General features: G+C 40.9%; 1 protein-coding gene across 1 annotated transcript; it reads left to right on the top strand.

Annotated features, from left to right (window-relative positions):
• The first annotated feature begins 1,206 nt into the window (after window positions 1-1,206).
• Window positions 1,207-18,837, top strand: RFTN1 (raftlin, lipid raft linker 1). The gene is made up of 5 exons (XM_010075318.1): window positions 1,207-1,234; window positions 2,486-2,601; window positions 13,330-13,433; window positions 14,786-14,867; window positions 18,382-18,837. The coding sequence occupies exons 1-5, from the start codon at window positions 1,207-1,209 to the stop codon at window positions 18,835-18,837; spliced, it is 786 nt and encodes a 261-aa protein (XP_010073620.1).
• Window positions 18,838-18,952: the final 115 nt, after the last annotated feature.

Raw genomic sequence — 18,952 nt, 5'->3', positions numbered from 1 at the left:
TTAGTTATTAAACTGTTCTTATCTCAACATGTGAGTCTCTTTTCCCTTTACCCCTTTAGTTCTCTCCCCCATCCCTAGGAGGCGGGAGGGTGAGCGAGTGGCTGTGTGGTGCTGAGGCCTGGATGGGGTTAAGCCATGACAGTGATAAAGGAGCAGTGCACTGGTGCTGTATAAGGCTTCCCTGGCAAGATCTGGATGCCTGTGTCTAGTAAGGCTTCTGCTGTCAGCCTTAGGTGCTGTCCTGTCATCCCTGTTTTGGAAAATTAAAGGGTTATTTATGCATTATGCATCCTAAAATAGATTTGGGTATGGGTTTGGGTGTTGGAATGTGATATATTGCACAGAAGTTGGGTTGGTTCCCGGTTTGAAATGTAGGATAACTAAATAAATAAAAGTAGGATAACTAAGTGCCATTTCTGAATGAAATACGATAATTCGTTCCTGTGTGATCTGATCTAGGTGTCCTGCTCCGGCAGGGGGATTGGACTAGATGATCTTTCGAGGTCCCTTCCAATCTCTAACATTCTGTGATTCTGTAATTAAAATTTGTAGCCATTAGTATGTGGCAAGCTTGTTCTTCCTATGTTTTCTAACCTGTAACCCAGCTACTTAGTGATCTGGCCCATTACTTCGCAACAAAAATGTCTGTTCTCCTCACTTGGTTGAGAAATCCATCTAGATGAGAGGAGTTACTGCTTTGTAGTCCTGTTCTTCCTCCTTGGAGCATTGTGTAACACTGGCTTGCTGTAGTGGTGACAAGTCTTTGTCCATATTCTAAATGGAGTTATGGGAAGCCTGCCTGTGGAGACAGTCAGTATGAAAGTCGGCAGTGTGTTTTTCTAATTCTTTGAGTCTCCCAACAGAATCCCAAGGAGAGTCCCTAGTAAGTGGTTTACAATTTTTTTTCATTCACAGTCGAACGCAAGAAAAAATATCCTGTATTACTTTAGATACAAGTATTTGCATCTGCTTACTTACAGCTTAATGACTTGATTGAAACTGCAGCAAGAGAAAGTAATGGATTTTTCAAATAGAAGCAAGGGGGTGTGCAAATGGTTGACGCCTGCAGCAACAGTCTTGCTAGAGTGTGTTTAGTAGCCATAAGCCTCCAACTGTGGGAATCTGGTTTGTTGTGGGCTTTGGCCACAATAAATTTATTATTTCCAGATGATAAATTGAATTTAGATCATATAGTGACACTGGAAGATGTTGACTGAGATTGGGTCTGCAAGAGGTAAGAAGCCTCTTAATCCTCTTCACTGCCTCCTTTGTGAAAATTGGTTCATGTTTTCCTGTGGAGGCAGTGATGCCTTCCCACTGGCATTTCTTGACCTCATAACATCCACCAGAGAAAGCAGGAGGACCTGATGAAACAGCTGAACAGACTTAGCCAGAAGACTGCCAGTTCAGGAATCTGTCAGTTTGGCGTGTGTGGCTGCATTTCACAAACATTTATCATACCAGTGCAAGGAACATCATTTTCCTAAAAATGTAAATAAACTATAATGGAAAATGCAACATTTGGGGAGGGTATGAGCGAGGTCTTTATGATCAGTCATACACGGTAAATTTATTACTTTAACTATAGAAAGGTTGAAAAACGTGCTTTGTGACGATGTGAGAGGAGTTTTCTGTGCTCATAAAGAGTACAGTACTGCTTATTTACAGTTTTTCTAAATATAATTCTGTTACTTCGTCATTTAGCTTATTTTAGCAAAGAAAGGTAATTTTTTTTTTCAGTTATTCTGACTCTGTTCTGTCATGGTGGTGACAAAACTTGAGTTCTTGCATGTGGGAGTGATCACTGCTTATGGAGGATATGGCTAAGTTGAAGGAGAAAGTGCTGCTCAAGTAACTTTAATAGTATGTGTTGTCTGAAAAAAGGTTGAACGTGCTGGGAATGCAAATGACAATAGAGAGCCACTAAACCAGATGGTCAAAATGCCTTCGTAAATTGATTAAATAGTTATGAATATCTCTTTTCTTTCACACCGTCCAGATATGCCAGATGATCCTTAGTCCATGTAGAACACTTAACTGCAACGGTTGATCCATATGTAGGGTTCTGATTTGTGCGAATTAATAGGTATAGTCATTAATATCAGTGTATCTTCAAAAGCCCTTGAAAAGTTGACATAGTACTTCAACCCCCAAAGTGTGTGCATAACGTCAAGTAGGTGAGCTGTTCTGCTGAACTGAGGACTGAATTAATTTTGCCTGCTCAGAATGGGAGAGCTGTGGTTTTTGAGGACAAGCTCTGGAATAACAGAGTGGACAGTGAGGTTTGCTATTAGAGAGCAGGATTGCTCTTAAAAACTGCTGGAGATATTAGTCTCATACATTTAATAGAGCTGGACTATCAGAGGAAGGTTTATGCACTTTTTTATTAACATCCTTGGAAGAATTTGTTATTAATAAATTCAAATGCCTCACTGCATATAGTGTGTCTTCTACAAAACTTACAGATAACCCTGTGTTTTCACAGATTCTTTACATGGGACAATGGATGGAGTATTTCTCTTTGAAGATGTTGCTGTGGAAGACGGTAAAACCATGCAGGGCTATGATGCAATTGTTGTAGAGCAGTGGACTGTCCTGAAGGTGCGTGTGTGGTTTTTCTTTGAATTTTTGTAAATCAAAACACTCCAAGACTGTGAGGCAGACTCTCATATACTAATCTGTGCTTCAGCAGTACCATACAGGCAAACTGAGGTAAAGGGATGCAACATAACAGTAGTACCAGTTAACCACACTCTAGGTTTGTACGATGCACTTTTGATTTTGATTATCTCTGTGCTTTATGTTGGGTGGGAGGGGAGCAGAATGTGAGTGATGGTGAGCAATGAAACTCAGGGCTGTCTGTCCCAAAAATACAGATGTCTGCTAGATTAACTGTAAAGAGGATCTCCATTGGTTGTCAGGGCAACATGATCATACAAGTCACTGTAGCATCGCAGTTCTAAATAAGGCTGCCCTTTAGGTAGGCTTAGCTGCAGTAGGAATGCACAGATAACTGCATTTGCTTCTGTCTGACCTCCTTCATGTGCTGAAAGAGCTGTATGTTCTGGATAGCTCCCTATAAACAAACACGTGTGTCATAGATTGGCTTTTTACTGATCCAAATGCATACTTGGATCAGCACGAATACTGTTTAGAACAGATCAGTCAGTACCAGTCTTCCACAGCAAATTTTATACGTACATAGGTATTTGGAAGGCTGGGGTGGAAATTCTTTGTGACTTGAAGTAAGAAGATCAGGGAAGAAAAGAAGATACTGTTGTGCAACTCTTGGATTTTTTTTTGTTTGTTTGTTTTATTTGATTACTCTGGCCTGCCAGAAATAGATGTTATGTATCCATAAAGGCAGTGCTTGATCTTTTCACTTGGAGTATATTGTAAATGGTATAAAATCCTAAGAAGGACTTAAGCAAGGTGCACACATGCTGAAACTATGCATTAAGGGAAGATGGGACAGATGCTAGACTAAATGTGTAAAATTACGGAAGACTAGGGTTAAGGGTTTGGTTATTAGATGATGACTTTGTAGCAAGAAATGGCCATATCATAACGGCTAGAAACTTCTTGAAGAACAGTGTAGTGTGTTAATGGCAGATTTTCTTGTGCTAATGTGCATCTGAACAAACGATTCCTATATTACATTTAATGTTATTCCAGTTATTACAAACTTAACTGGAAGTTCTTGTTCACTTCTAGGGTCAAATTGCCGTGTTGCCACTCAGGAGCAAGGTTTTGGGATAATGACAGATGGTTCCATGAGTGCGTTAGGTCAGTGCTGATCAAGAAAGCAAATGTTAAGAAGCATTAATGTCAATCATATGTTAAAAGCTGTTAGGAAAGGAATAGAGGGTGAAACAGCAAGCATATACTACTACATACTACTGTATAAGCTGTGGTTTGACAGCACCTTGTTTCAGAACGTAATGTTAGTCCTGTAAATGTTCAGAGAAGAACAGTGAGGATGATCAGTGATACAGACAGCTTCCATATTAGGAAGCCTTTACATGGTGTGGCCTTTCAGCCTGGAAAATAGAAGAGTTGCAGGGAATGGAATAGGTAGAGGTCTCCTAAATCATGGGAGGCATGTAAATAGGGATTGACTGTTTGCCATGTCTTCCAGTATAAGAACTAAGGGTTGTCAAATGGCACTAGCGGGGGCCAGGTGCAAAACAAACAAAAAGGGGATAATTCAGCTCATTCTTTATGCAGCAGGCAGCAGATCTGTGGAACTCCTTTCTGGAGAATGCTGCAGGTTGAAGAAGTTTAGACGGGTTCAGGTGGAAGCGATGTTTCTTCCTCTACCTTACCTATGTGTTTATGCAAGCATTTTAATTCAGGAATGTGTTGCTGAAGTGAACCCCCGATCCTCCCCTCTTAATATGCCTCACATCACAGAATTGTCTCATTGCACAAACTTGATTCCTTTCACCAGAAACTAAATCAGATCTGCTGAGAGGAAGTACACAAAGTATTTGGGGCAGTTATCCTATATGCTTGCCCTGATTACCCTTCCTTAGCTGTCACTTACAGCCATGTTGGAGACGGCTTTCTGACTTAAATGGATTCTTGGTTTGAATCTGTTTGACTCTTAGACAACCAGTGAAAGTTTCTTTGTCTCAGTAGGATATTGCAACAAAGTTATGTATAATGGCCCCTACGCTCCTCTTAGTTTGCTCTGTGTGGACACAAGAAAGTTTGTCTCAAGCTGCATGACAAGGACAGCATCTGATAATGAGGATCCTGTGATGGCAGAGTGGTGACCAAAACACTAGGACACAGAAGAAGGGTATCTTCTAGCAGGGCGCCTTGAAGCATTAGAGCTCTGGTAGGTGGAGTATCATTTGCCTTCAATTCTAGCAGTTCCGTGCTGGAGACACAGCTGGTCAACAGATTAAGGAATCAACCTCCCAATGCCATCTGGTGTGTCGAGAGATGCTGTACTGCTGCACACCATGTTTGTGTGAGGGCTAACATGGAGAATCTCTTGTTCCAGACATAAGATTTGGTATGTGCAATTTCAGAAACTGACTGATAGCATACATACAGCTTCTCGGTATGATCAGATTATTCTCTGCTGTAATTTAAAAATGGATGCTGGGTTTACCCTGGCAATTTTTCTTTTCTGATATCAAGTGCCCCTCTTTTGGGGGTATTATTAATGTGTTACTCACCAACCTGAAAGTGGAATATAGAGAAGAAAAAGCCTGCTGAAGGAGGGAGGTTGAGGCATTGGGGAACTCTTCCAATGGTCTTACCCATTTAGAGGAAGGGCAGGGCTGACTAACTGTTTCCTTCTCCTGACATTTAAATAACTGCCTGGGTATTTCATGCCTCATGCTTTCTGAGACATAATAGGCATAGGTAGGTAGAGTCATCAAATGAATGAAAGAAAGACTGGAAGCCAGGGGATCTATAGGCACTTGTTCAGTGTTCTACCCAGAAGACCAAGTCACCTCTCTGCTAAACCCTGTTGGCATTCACCTTTATGTACCATAAACACAGAATAATGCAGTGGCAGAGGAAGGGACTGTAAAATGGGGGATGTAGAGGGAAGGAGATGGAGTTCAGTAGTGGCAGAAGATGTCTGAAAGCCAGTAAAGGCTTTGTTTCTGTTATGGGTACTTCAGAGTATAATTATGATAGAGATAATTATGGAGCAGTGGAATGACTCATTAATGTAGACCTTCTGATTTATTTTTTTATATATAGGTTCAGCTCTGATCTAGATTAACCTTTCCCATTTGTCATTTTTGTTTGTACCAAGGCAGTGGAAGAAGCACTGATGGGCAGCATGACATAAATGTGTATAAGGGATCCTTATTTTAAATTTGTATCAGATTTGATTAACTGGATGAGCAATGGACTTGTTCAGATGTGGTCTGAACTGAGTGTAAATTTATTGGGCTGTATCCCAATTAAGAAGAAACAAACAAAAGAATCCCAGCCACAACAAAAGAAAGCTGTTTTAAAAAGGAAGACATGTAGCATGTATTATTGCCCTTAGCATAATACAAAGAGAACCTTTCTAAATGAAAGGTAGAGTTCTGCTGTTTAACCATAAAGGCAAAAGAGAGGGGCTGGCACACATCTTAGCAGAGAAAGTGCTGCCTTTTTAATTGCTAAGGCTAATAGAGAAAACAAGCTGAACAGTGTGATGCACTCGCTATGTGTGTAAAATGTCAGTTTGTAGAGGATGTAAAGCTCCCAGCTGTCACAGTATGTGGTCCCGCCAAGCAGCAGACAGGATGTAATAGCTCTGAGTAATTTAACTCTTTCTTCTCAAAGCAGAGCTGTGGCATCCTCTGCAAATGACCACAGGACTTCTAATGACAAAATGCGGCTCTCATCCCTATCGCTTTAACTCTAAAAATGTCAGGGCACATTATTTCCACCACAGTCTCTGAGATCTAGCACCAAAACTTGTTTGATGGTTTTAATTCTGCCTGTGTAGGCAAATGTGGGTAGACAGTTCTGATTAATCAGAACCTGCATGATTTCCCTTTCCCCGACTCTAATCTGTCACCTTCTCTTCCCCATTACCCAAGACAAAATAGCTAATACTGCCTTTAAAGGTGAGTGCTATAACATTTATTTTAGATTTCTGCATTGTTCTGCTTCTGAAGCCTTGTTCATTCTGAAAATATTGTCCTTAATTTACCGGCATTTTCTCATTGAAAATCTTCAGCTGGTGATTCGTTGCTTTTTTATTTTCTGCTATGTCATGTCTTCAGTGTACTGACATGAATTAAAATCTCAACTACATCATGGTGTTGCCATTTCCCTGGCAGAATTGAATGGGGTCAGTGTCCGCTGTAGACATGGTAAACATTTTAAAGTGCAACATAACAAAAGATTTAAAAAATTCTCTCTGCTGAGCCTAGGTTGCAAGTTGCCTTAATGTAAGCCTTGAAACAAATTTCCGTGAAATGAGGATTTGATTTGTCAGTAAATGTGATTTAGGTCATATGTCAGTGAAGCTATGTTCTTCTGTCTCTAGCCATGGGAGAAAGGCACGACCATGTCAGCAAAGGAGCTGATGGCAATGGGCATGAAATGGAGTTGCGTGCATGACCCTCCTTACCACCCAAAGGACATATATGTTGCCTGGGCAGAATATTCTAACATTTTGCCTCCTGTTGCTTTTCAAGAAAAGCTGAACAAAAACTGTCAGGAGCCTGTAATCTTCAACAAGTCTTTATGGTTCTTGTTTCTTTCTTTTATGTAAATATGAAAGCCACATTTGTACGTATATATTTGTCTGCTGAACTCAGTAGACATATGCTCTGTGTAGGATTAAAATGCACAGGATAATTTTTTTGTTTTGTTGATAAATTTAGTAATAAAGTCTATCAGTACAAATTTGTAACTTTCCTGATACTTGCAGTATCGAAGGTCTGACAAAGCAAACACTTCTTCCATGTGAGTAAAGGGCAGTTGAATGAAACAGGAAAGCACAGGATTTAAAAGTCTGAATAAAAAAAAAAAATCACTTTTTGTCTGTCAGGGTTTGCTTAGATTTGTGACAAGATCAGACATAAGAATTAGTTCTCTGCTCATCCATAAAATCTTTCAGGAAAAAGTGCGCATACCGGATCTGAACTTTCCACTTAAGAACAAGCTGAGAAAAAGTATTTCAGTCCCCTCTTGTACTTTCTAAAAAACACAGGGCACAAGTCATGTTTCTTTTCCCCAGCAGGTCACCTTATGCCATGCAGTAGTGCGCTGGCTAATGCACCTCTCTGACCCCATGTTCCTGCCAGACAGGTTTGGGACGGGCCTCTGCATTTTGAGGCACACGGGAAGCAGGTGCTGGGACACCATAAATCGCACACGCAGCCTGCGAGTAAGTGAAAGGCAGTGCCAGCCTTTGCTCTCCTGCTGCCTGAACTGGTGGCAGTAGAGGATCTGTGTTTCAGCTGCATTTCTCGCAGGGGAATGGATTATTAGCTCCATAATGGTGAAGTGGTGCAGAAAGCCTTTTTGCAAAAGACAAATTTTGTTCGAGAATAAATTATAACCAAAGGAAATTACAGTGGGAAGCTGCATGAAGATGATTAAGCTGTGTGTGGTAAGGCACCCTGAAGTATCCCAAGCTCTCGGTGTTTTTCTGTGGTTTTGTTTGTTTTTCCAAAAACAGTTGATGGACAAACAGCAAAATCAGCGATCACCTAAAAGATACAGTGCACACATGTTGCAGGAATTGTGAAGCTAAAAATGTCAGAGTTATTTAAGAAAATGTGCTGATGGATTGCTAGATCACATGTATTTCTTGTGCTCCATGGTCAGTTACATGGAGTTGTCCAATGACGTGTATGTTGTCTGTGCAATGTCAGTTTAACACACTTCCTAAGATGCCTCCGTGCTTCCTTTGTGGAGAACCCTCCGTGTCAGCACATTCACCTTGTGGAGCTTTTGCTACCTGTCCCGTGCTTCTATAAATGCAAAATTGTGTTGCTGCACAAATGTGCTTCTCTGCTGCAAGTGCAGGCAGTATCAGGAGCACTTGGATGTTTTTTGTTAGTTTATACATATGCTAGAAAGTAGGATTTGCATCCACAGAAGTCTCTGAGAGAAAGTGGGCTTTGTGGGCCTGGGAAGGTTTTTTGGTTGTTTTTTATTTTGCCCTAGATGTGGAGACAGATGTGAATGCTACTCAGCAGCCTGTGTGTGTATTGAAATTGTGACTGGCTACATCTGTATCTCAGAAAAACTGTCTTAACAGGATGCTGCCCCATATAGTGTTACTGCCTTATTATATTATAAAAAATCTTTCACAGTGCATGAATGCACATATATTAAGTAATCATAAATAAGTCTAAATTACATATGCCCAGAATAATGAGCACAAAACCTGTCTGTGGATTTATTACTTTTTTTTCCTATTTTCATTAAGGTTCCAGTTTAGCATCTAGAGTGTTGGTCAGTGACCCACCTGCTGCCAAAAGCCACTGGTGGTTTCTAGGGGTGCAGGAGTCCCACACCCCTCTGCTGCACAGCTAATGGATGTGTAGCAAGTGGCTGCTAGCAAGGTGCTGCGGTGTATTACATGTGGAAATTTAGGAGCAGCTCAATACTAGAGGAGCGTAGTCCAGCTGATATTGCTGAAACATTGTGTGAAACGTCTGTTTTGCTTCCAATAAGTGTTTTTAATGGATCAATAATGTTAGATTATTAGCAGAAGTTACCTTTTGGAAGAAGTCTGAAAAGGAAAAAGGCAAATAATTCACAAGTTTATTGCTAGGATTTAGTCCCCTTGCCAGCTGTGTTACTGCAAACATAAAACATTTGCAGCACGCTTTTACTGGGTCGTTCTCACACTGCCCATATATTCAATTTCTCTCATTTTATTTTCCCTCTTTTGCACTAAGGTGCAAGTCCTGCCTTCGCCGCTTCCTCATCCTCCCTTCAGTGCCCTAGGAGAAAGCCCTGGCTTTGGCAGTGGTGGGGACTGGTAACCAGCCCTGGCTGGGGGTGCAGGTTCCTGTCCTTGTGGGCTTTCTTCTCTGTTTTTTGTAGGGAGCTGGGTTTGAACGCACTGCCCGTTTCCCCCCACAAACAGTAGGTTAAATTTTCAAAGCGACTCGTGTTTTTTACTTCCCATCCTCTGTGCCATCTGTCTGTAGATCTTAGTACGCAGTCTGTTAGGATCTGCCGATCAAGGTTTTATTAAGATTTATTTAATGAGATTTTCAGTCTTCCACTCTTTAATCCATGTTGGAAAAAAATATTAAATAGTGACAATCCATAGCTGCCTTATAACTAAATCACATTCACTTAACCCAGGAAAGAATGATTTCTAAAGAACTTCTTTCTGTCTCACAAGAGCTTAGTAGTTGTCTTGTTTATTATCTTGCTGTGGTTAAAATTGCCGCAGTTGGGGGGAAAAAGAAAAGAAAAATTGTTAATGCAGTTGTTTGTGTGGCTTGCCCTAGATATTATCATTATCATTTTTTAATCTTTTTTTTTTTCTAATGAGCAGAACCAACTGTGAAAGGAGAAAATGCTCAAAACAAACAGTGCAACTAAAATAAAATGAATTCTTTTCATGTGATGCAAGTCAAGGGAAAAACCTAGCTCAATATGCTCTGGCTTCTTGACACTCAAGGTGTGATCAGAGATTACTTATCATCCACAGGAGAGTGGGAAGCAAGTTAATTAAAATTTTCCACCCTTTCACTGAATGAAATGTCTCCCAGTTTGAGATGCATTATTTGAACACTTCTTTTTCAGTAGAACTCTGAGCACGTACTTTATACTTCTGCTGGTGTTCAAATCCAATATCTGCTAGCTAGAAAGAGCACTGGAATTTCATCTTATGAAACTGTATGTTTGACATTTTCTCTCTATTGTCTCAAATAATAGTAGATAAAATTCTTTTAATGATTGTATTAAATCTAAAATGAATACAAGATGACTCCTTTCCCCCACACCCATCCCCCAGTGTATTGTTTGTTTAGAAGCATTTTTGCTTTGGAAAGCATTTAATATGACACCAATTAAAGGTCTGTATAACTGTGACTCCTGTTGGCACGCAAATTCCAGTCGTGGATTACAATCGGTGGTTCAGGAGCGGGGAGGGAGAAGTCATTTCTTGTCTTAAAGAAAGCTTCAGTTATCCGTATTTGCAAGTAAGGAACTTGAAGCCCATATGAATTACACCTGTTTAGTCGGGAGTGACTCCTTTCTCTTGTCTGTCATCTTCAAATGCAGCCGATTATTGGGAGTAGTTTTTCCCCAAGGGACCTGGAGAAGAGGTGCGGCGTCCGACTCCAGCAAAACATCATGCAGAGTTGGTGAGAGCTTGTTAAAGACCATGTGGAGCTTGGAGGAGGTGTGCACCTCTGCATAATATACATGCTTCCTTCCTCCAAACAGCCTGACTCGCAGCACATATTAAAAATAAGGGCTCGCCTTTTTGTAACTGTTATACAGCACTCTTTCGACAGAGTTTTTTACCTTTCCAGATTTTTTAAAATTTTTTGAAGCTTAATTGACTTTAATCTGACATTTAATTTCTGATAACTTTACACTTTTGAATGTGCTTTACCTGCTCTTTTTCCTCTGCCCATTGGGGTTGTGAAATACAACATCATCTGCTGCAGATGATGCTTAATCCTGATGAGTCAGACAGGTCCGAAGCCAGCCAGCCGTGTCTCACCACTCAGAGCCTGCAGGGACAGTGGGCTGTGGCAGAACTGACGGCGCATCCCTGAAACAATTTGGCTTCTGCAGCAGCCAGATGAGCTCTGCGTGGTATTGATGTCCTTCCTCATTGGCATAACCTCCCTCTGATTTTTGACGTTTGTTGCACATCCTGATGCAAGGAGAAGGTTCTTCTTGCTAATCACCAACCTTAGGCAATGAATTCAAAATAGGAATCCTCCTTGCAACGTAAGACTTTGCTTGGGGCACAAATAAGGTCTGCCTTGCTAGTCTTTCCTGACCTGCTAGTCTTCCACCTTCTAAATGAGTGAGCTCCTTCTGTTTTTTTCTGTACAGACGCAGTTTGATGGAGGGAGTGTTTTGGTCAGATCCTTTCATGTGTCCTGCCAGGTCCCAGGCAGGCTTGCGATTGCGGATGCTCTGACCTTATTCTTGATGCTCACATTGCATATTTTCATCTCTATTTTTGGAAGGCATTGTTGACCAATTTAATAAATCTCAGTGTGTTATTAATCTGTTTTCCTGACCCATTAACTCTTAAAGGCATCTATATATGTAATTGTGTTAGTATTACTGTCAGACACTATTTTAAAAACGGGAAAGACGGCAGAAACTTCCATCTTACAGTGGGTATAAAGAGCAGGAAGGGCAAGGAGGCAAACGGGAGTCTGAGGAAGCTCTAAATCTCCCACAGTCACAGCTGTATGAACGCTTCAGAGGCCACATGGTATCGCTCCCATCTTGCAGGGCTTCTCCTTCCTCTCATGGAATTGGCAGTTCTGGTCTGTACATGGTAATGGTGTAAAATAGCTGTATTTCTGTGAGCCCTTGAAAGCCTTCTACAGAAATCAGAAGTTTCATTAGCAGAGTGTTCTCTTGCATGTACTTTCTGCAGTCGAGTTTTTGTTCTCCTTTTTAAGCAGCAGTGATACGGCTTCTTTAGCTATTTGCATTTGTAGTCATGATCAGGTTTTTAATAGGTATAGTCAGGCAGTCGTTTGGTTATGAAGATATCAAGTGACCTAAATTACATTTGTTAGAAGAAAGGAACAGCTGAGATTGGAATTCACTAAAATACTTTGAAATAACTACAGCAGGATTTGGATTAGTTCTGATCAAACGACTATTTTATTACTACGGAACAAATGGATTTTTTTGGAGCTGCAAAACTATTGTGCCTTACGCAGCATTGGCAGTTAAAACTCCTCACATGCGCGTGAAACCAGTCTAAGTGCCTGAGCTTTTTTGGCAAGTATAATTGTCATTCCAAAGGAATATAGCTGTATTTGCAGAGACTAGGAGTTACCATTTGCCTGCTTTGTGTTTATTAAAATTAAAATCTAGTAAATACGCTCTTGCATCTATTTGTTAAATTACTGGAAGTCTTGGCAATTAGACACCTCACTGGAGCAATCTTTGTCAAAACCGCCAGTGGTTCTTTCTGTCCAAATTACAGGGTTTGCCATCTAGTAGAACGAGAATTAGCAAGGCTCTGTTGGGTAGATCTGCGGCTGGAGACAGACTTCTGCACTGCAAAGCAACATTTTTGGTCTCGCCCACAGATTTCCTGATTCAAAATAACAAGGAAGCAATGCGTATTTGTGGGTGATAAAAGGAATAGACTTGTACTTCTGTTTTATTTCTGTTGTTAGCTATTTTGCTTTTGATCCATCACGGTAGAGTAACCCCACGGATTTCAGTACAGATCTTAAAGATTTACTCTAGACTAGGCATGAGCAGAATCCAAGCAAAGCAATGTTGTAATTTTTTAACTACCCGAGTATCTTTTTGCTTGGGAGGAGGTAATTGGTAAAATACAATTAATTTGTCCTGTTCAGATCTGGAGTCATCTAAAGCTAGATGGATTACTCAGGCAGTGTAAAAACAAGGTCACAGATGTATACCATTTTAAACAAACTCATTTAACAGTTTGGGATATACGGGTGACTGGTCCTGTGTCTCGTGTTTTTGAACATTTTCCTTCCTGCCTAGCTGAACATACAGAATGACCCACTTCAGTACAAGAACCCTTTCCCCCTCACACACATTTTTCTTCTTGGTATTTTGTGTGTGTGTGTCTGTGTGTGTCCGTCAAACTGACTGTCACACTCCAAGTGATGATGCTAACTGTTGATTTTTCTTTCCTAGGGAGTTGAAGTGCAGACAGATTACGTTCCGCTGCTGAATTCCCTTGCCATGTATGGCTGGCAGCTGACGTGTGTGCTTCCTACTCCCATTGTGAAGACAAACAGGTAGGGAGGGGATGGGCACTGCCTTTCAGCCAGGGAAGTTGCTGTACGAGCACGACAGTCTGTACAAGCAATTCTCTGTGCAGTTAGCGTGGATTTCCTTGCATGAGTGCAGTAGCTGCCCTTGCAAACCCTGCTGCAGCTGTTTGCTGGGTTTTCAGAGCATCACAAGCCGTGTGGGGCCGGAAGCACGTGTCTGGTGGGCAAAATGCTGCAAGGTGGCAGTGTGGTTTCTGCAGGCATTTTCTGGGTATTGCCTCTGCCTCTCTGTAAACTTGATTGTAAAATTCCTGCTCTGGATCGCCCAGTAACTCCTCTTAGAGCAAACAAAACCTGTGATAACATTTGGAGTGAGATCACGCCTATCTGAAGAAAGTAATTTTATTCTTCATTGATGTTTGTCTAATGCTGCTGGTATACATAGTCTAGCTGAGCAGAACCAGGTGAGATTGGTGTATCATTGCTCTAGTAGCCTTGTTCACATTATTAAAATTCTGAGTTTTTAAATATAAATACAAGTCATTTAAAAAATACTCTTCATAACTGTGGTGAAAAATAATCATCCCACTTGTTAATTATGAAGGTGATGCATTCTGGTCAGGAATATATTTATATATACACCAGTATAATCAGTCATGATTTTTTTCTTAAAAGAGTAAAAATACGCCCAGTTCTGTATGAGATCTAGATGAAGACTACTCCTACACATAAAGCCTAAAAAGTTAAGGCCATCTGTGCTGGGGGAAAATGGTATTTAAGTTTTTCATGTATGTTTAAATATAGAAACGAATGGAAAAATCATAATTATGATTTGTAAGCCCTGTCTCTTGAAGGTAAATATGGTTTTCTTTCTCTCCTAACTTTCCATATCCCATTTATAACTTCAGTAACACAGGTCAGGTTGACAGTGCAGAAGGGCACCCACGCAGTCTAACCACTGGTGACATTTGGTCGTGCCTCCTGCCGTGTGCAGACTTGTGGGGAGCACGCAGACCTGTTCCAGATCAGCGAGCACTCTGGTGTCACTGAGACGCTGCTACACACAGGCACCGAGGCGCTTGGGTTTCTTGCTTTTTGCTTCAAACAATTTATTCTGTGTTTACATACTAACGCTAAAACATTCAGCAAAAGTATGTCACAGGCTGACAGGCTCTGTCAGGCTGAACCGTTGCTCTTTTTTCCCCACGAAATAACCAGGCTGCTCGAAGACACTGCGGACAGGCAATGTTTAGGTCATTCTTCATTTTGGTCTTCTTTGACCTGCAGAAATAAATGACTGAGATAGATTTTCACTTTGAATTGTGCTGGATGTGAATTTAATTCATTCTCAGGAGTGTGCATTTGTTTCTTTTCAGGGAGGGGAATTTATCTACAAAGCAAATTGTATTTCTTCAGAGACCTTCTTTGCCCCAGAAAGCAAAGAAGAAAGAATCTAAGGTAAATAACCTTGACTTCCTGGTTTCTTTGGTTTTTGGTGGTGCTATTTTAATATTGTAATTGATTTCCCCTAGAAATAAAAATGGCCTATGCAACATTTCTGTGATACAGTAGCAAGACACAAGGTATTGTTCAAATGAAAGAAAAAAAAGCTCAAATGATGTGAAGGCTCTTCTGTTTCATTCTCTGTTGAACTCATGGCAGCAGAAGACATGTAGATTTCTCTTCATATAAACTGGCCATAAGCCTCCATGCGTAACCAAAAATTCTCTGCTTCTGTTCACTGCCTGCCTACTATTTTCGCGTACCCATTGTCTGTCTTTTCTGTTTAGATTGCTTTCTTTCTTACTCTGTGCTTTGATAGAGCGTAGCACTATGTAGGCATGATCTTGGCTGGTGTTCCTATCTACGGTGTCAATGTTAATGAATTCTGCTAGAGTTTATCCAGAAAAAGCGCCTGGAATCCAGCTAAATTATCTGAAAACATAGCTGACAGCTAATGATGTATGTATGTGGATGCACATATGTATTCTCATTTCCATTTTTAAATGTGTAGCTGTGGGAACCCGTGCCCAAACCTGTCACGCGGTACAGCTGAGAGGGAAATACAAGGACTGTACTCAAATCTGCCTCGCTCTTTCTGCATGCAGGGGATCAGAAGAGGCACGTAAAGTATGGAAAGGATCTCTGAAACCATGTGATGAAGAGGTTGCTAATTAATGCAACCTCATTTTTATTCCATCTCTGTGCACTTCCGTGAGTGCTGGCTAGCCAGATGTCACCTGAAGGAGAGGGTGCGCTCAAGGTCCTGCAGAAGCTGAGCTAGAGGAGGAGACTGAAAACACTAAGCAGAGCTGAGCACTTCAGGAGCGTCTTGCCTAACATTTTAGATAATTACAGATAGTTTTCATCTATAAAGCCCTCACTGTTTTGGAGCCTGGTTCTGTGAAAGTCATCATTTAGATACAGTGGAGATCAGGAGAGTGTTTGAAGTGACTGAAGTAGGAGCCGCTGGGAGCAGGACTATAATTTAGGATTTACCCTCTCTCAGTAGTGAAGCTGGAGCCCAGGGTATTGTGTGAATGTGTTACAAAGCCCATCTTTCTTGTTTTTTCCTCTTTGTTTTCAGCTGATTAAAGGGATCTTGGGATGAGGGTTGGAGTGCCTGTATTTGGTCATTCTTCTCCTACCACTGTGTGTGGTTTATTAAAAGGGGTGGGAACCTATAAGTGATTATATGTCTTCAAATAGAGAAATTAGTATGATACTGATCTCTTTTATTGTAATAACAAATGCATACCATCCAGATGACTCAAAACTTTGTTTAAATCTTTTCATTCAGGGATATAAAAACTTATGTCTGGTTAACAAAACAAAGGATTTACTTGTTGGCAGTATTAAATATACAGACATATTTGAGGGCAAAAAATCACTACAGTACATTTTCATACCAAAGGTCAAGGAAAAGTGGGGAACACTGCTTATAGTTACATACAGAAATGTAAGACTGGTTCAACGTCTGTAAGTGGTTGTTGTGAGTCACATCAAAGATGACAGACCCGGCATTTGATTATGTTGCTGAATATTCTGCACATACAACGTCACAGGCTCTCAGGGTTTTTTTAACTTGTGATACAGCATGTCTAAAATGTTTATAGATAACCCCTCAGAGGGAAATAGGCTGATAAGATTAAAAGGCCATTGCAGTTTTGGAAACTGATCCATCCTATCTATGCACACCAGCCAGCCTCTGTTTGGTTTAGCCACAGGAACAGAAAAGGAAACATGCAAGGAGTGGTACAACTTATTTTTTCTCTTCAGTAAGACAGAAGTACTCTTATTAGTGCAGTATTCAGTCAGTGATGAGGTGTAATCATGTTCATTCACTTTATACAAAAGTGATGCTTATTTCAGCAGAAACTGGCTGTATGCATTTTTGTTAAATGCAATATAAATACCTAAGTATGCATACATTTGCAGATGCACACAGAGTCTACCTACAGTTTGATCCTTATCACATTTAGGGCCCTGATCTTACCTTCTGTCAAACAGAGCTTTGGGTGCCCAGCACTTCCGCAAATCAAAGAGGAAAATATTCAGGTGTCTCTGAATCTTAAACAGTTGAGCTCTAGAACTGAGATGTTATCCTTCCTCTTTCTCTAAATTGTAATGATATTTAAGTGAAAGATAGCTTCCTCTATGTAAAACCAAGAAAACTCTTGTGAAAGCCAGTTTTTTTTTTTCTTTCTTTTTACATGTTAAGTTCTGTGTAGCAGAAGGAAAGAGCATTGCTGCATCTTTGTAATCGAAGAAAATCTAAAACCAAGAAAACTCTTGTGAAAGCCAGGGTTTGTTTTTTTTTTTCTTTCTTTTTACACGTTAAGTTCTGTCTAGCAGAAGGAAAGAACATTGCTGCATCTTTGTAATCTAAGAAAATTAATAGGTTTTGAATGGCTTTTTGATTAAGGAATAAATAGCCAGATCAAAAATTTATGAACCCAAGTCCTCCTTTTGACCAACTCTGGCACAGACCTGGTTGCAGTGGAAAAAAAAAAAAGACCAGATCAAAAATTTATGAACCCAAGTCCTTCTTTTGACCAACTCTGGCACAGACCTTGTTGCAGTGGAAAAAAATGGCTTTTGGACCACAGCTGAATTTGCTGAATGTCCTGATGAGAATATTTATGCCACCCAAACATCGCCTCCTAACCCATCCCTGAGTTGCCGTCAGTGTGGGCACCGCGAACACAATGGGCATGCACATTCACACATATTCAGCAAACTTGCGTAGGATGGCTCAGCAGTGGCTGAGATCATGGTCTGGCTTTCCTGGGGAAGGTCCATTTATTTTTTGACAAATGAAGCAGATACATTAGTGGCATATTTGTCAGCCTTTATATATGTTATAACTGTTGCGTCAGTATTTCAAGGTAGTGCTAGTTCCCTTTTTTTTTTTAAAAAAAAAAAGTAATTAAAACAGTTCATCTCAAAGGGCGGCTGTGGTAAGTCTTGTGACGAGTGCTGCAAGAGGCAGCTTCATCCTTTCTCATCAACATACAAATGGTTCAGAATATTTTACTGTTCAAGTGTAGTTTTGGGTCTAGTGTTAGTTCTGCGGCTGACCTGGTGCAAAACATTGGAATAATGCCGTAGGATTGCTTCCTTCATCTTCACTTGTGCAGCTTTGCATATTCTTGCTTTCTCGCAGTGCAGGTTGTCTGCCAGGATGCTCTAGGCCTACACAGTATGTGGAGAGGAACCTACTGGGCATGTGAAACAGCAGAAGCAGAATGCATCACAGCCTCTTTTCTCTGTGTCATAGATGTATACGTGTAGGCACAAATAATCTTAAGCTGTCGGATTTAGTCATGCAATGTTTTTTACTCTTAGGTCTTTTTCGTCAAACTATTCTTCGAATTAAAAGTAAATAATAAAACCATTTCTACTCAAGAAAGCAAATGTCCGTGTGCGATTGTCTCTAACGCTCTGTAACATTTGGATCTCTTACTTGTAGTTTCACTGGAGGTTCTCCAAAGAAGACATGCACAACAAACAAATGAAGAAATCCACAAAGGCCAAATTAAGTACTAGGGAGAAGCAAATGGCAGAGGAGAAGCAAACGGCAGAGGAGAAGCAGGAATTTGAAGTCACAGAGAACACAAGAATCTTAGAAGTACAAATCTCAACAGCAGCCAAGCCTGATGCAGAACAGCAGCTGGATGACGTCATAGACTTGGGAGATGAGGTAGCTGGGACCAATGACAGAGGTACCCATCGTGACGGGGTGTCAGAAGAAACCTGTCCTGCCAGTGGCGATACTGACGACAATGCCGTGCAGGTCTGCCTCAGCCAGAGCGCGTCTGGCTGCTGTGCGGATCCGGTGACAGAGGGGGGAGGCTCTGCTCCAGCGTGGGACAGCTGCAACGGCAGCGATGGGGTGGGGGGTAACACTGACTGCTCCTGCGAATAGGACCTGTGCTTCAAGAATCCTGTGAGTTGCTGATGCTTTGCCAAGAAAAAGAACAGATTTTGCTAATCACCATCGCTAACTCCATTGCTCAGTTCAGCATTTCTTTGGCATTGTA

The sequence above is a fragment of the Pterocles gutturalis genome, unplaced genomic scaffold (assembly GCF_000699245.1).
Source record: "Pterocles gutturalis isolate BGI_N339 unplaced genomic scaffold, ASM69924v1 scaffold18087, whole genome shotgun sequence".
NCBI lineage: Eukaryota > Metazoa > Chordata > Aves > Pterocliformes > Pteroclidae > Pterocles > Pterocles gutturalis.
Note: the sequence above shows the minus strand (reverse complement) of the source record. Positions and strands in the feature narration are given on the sequence as shown.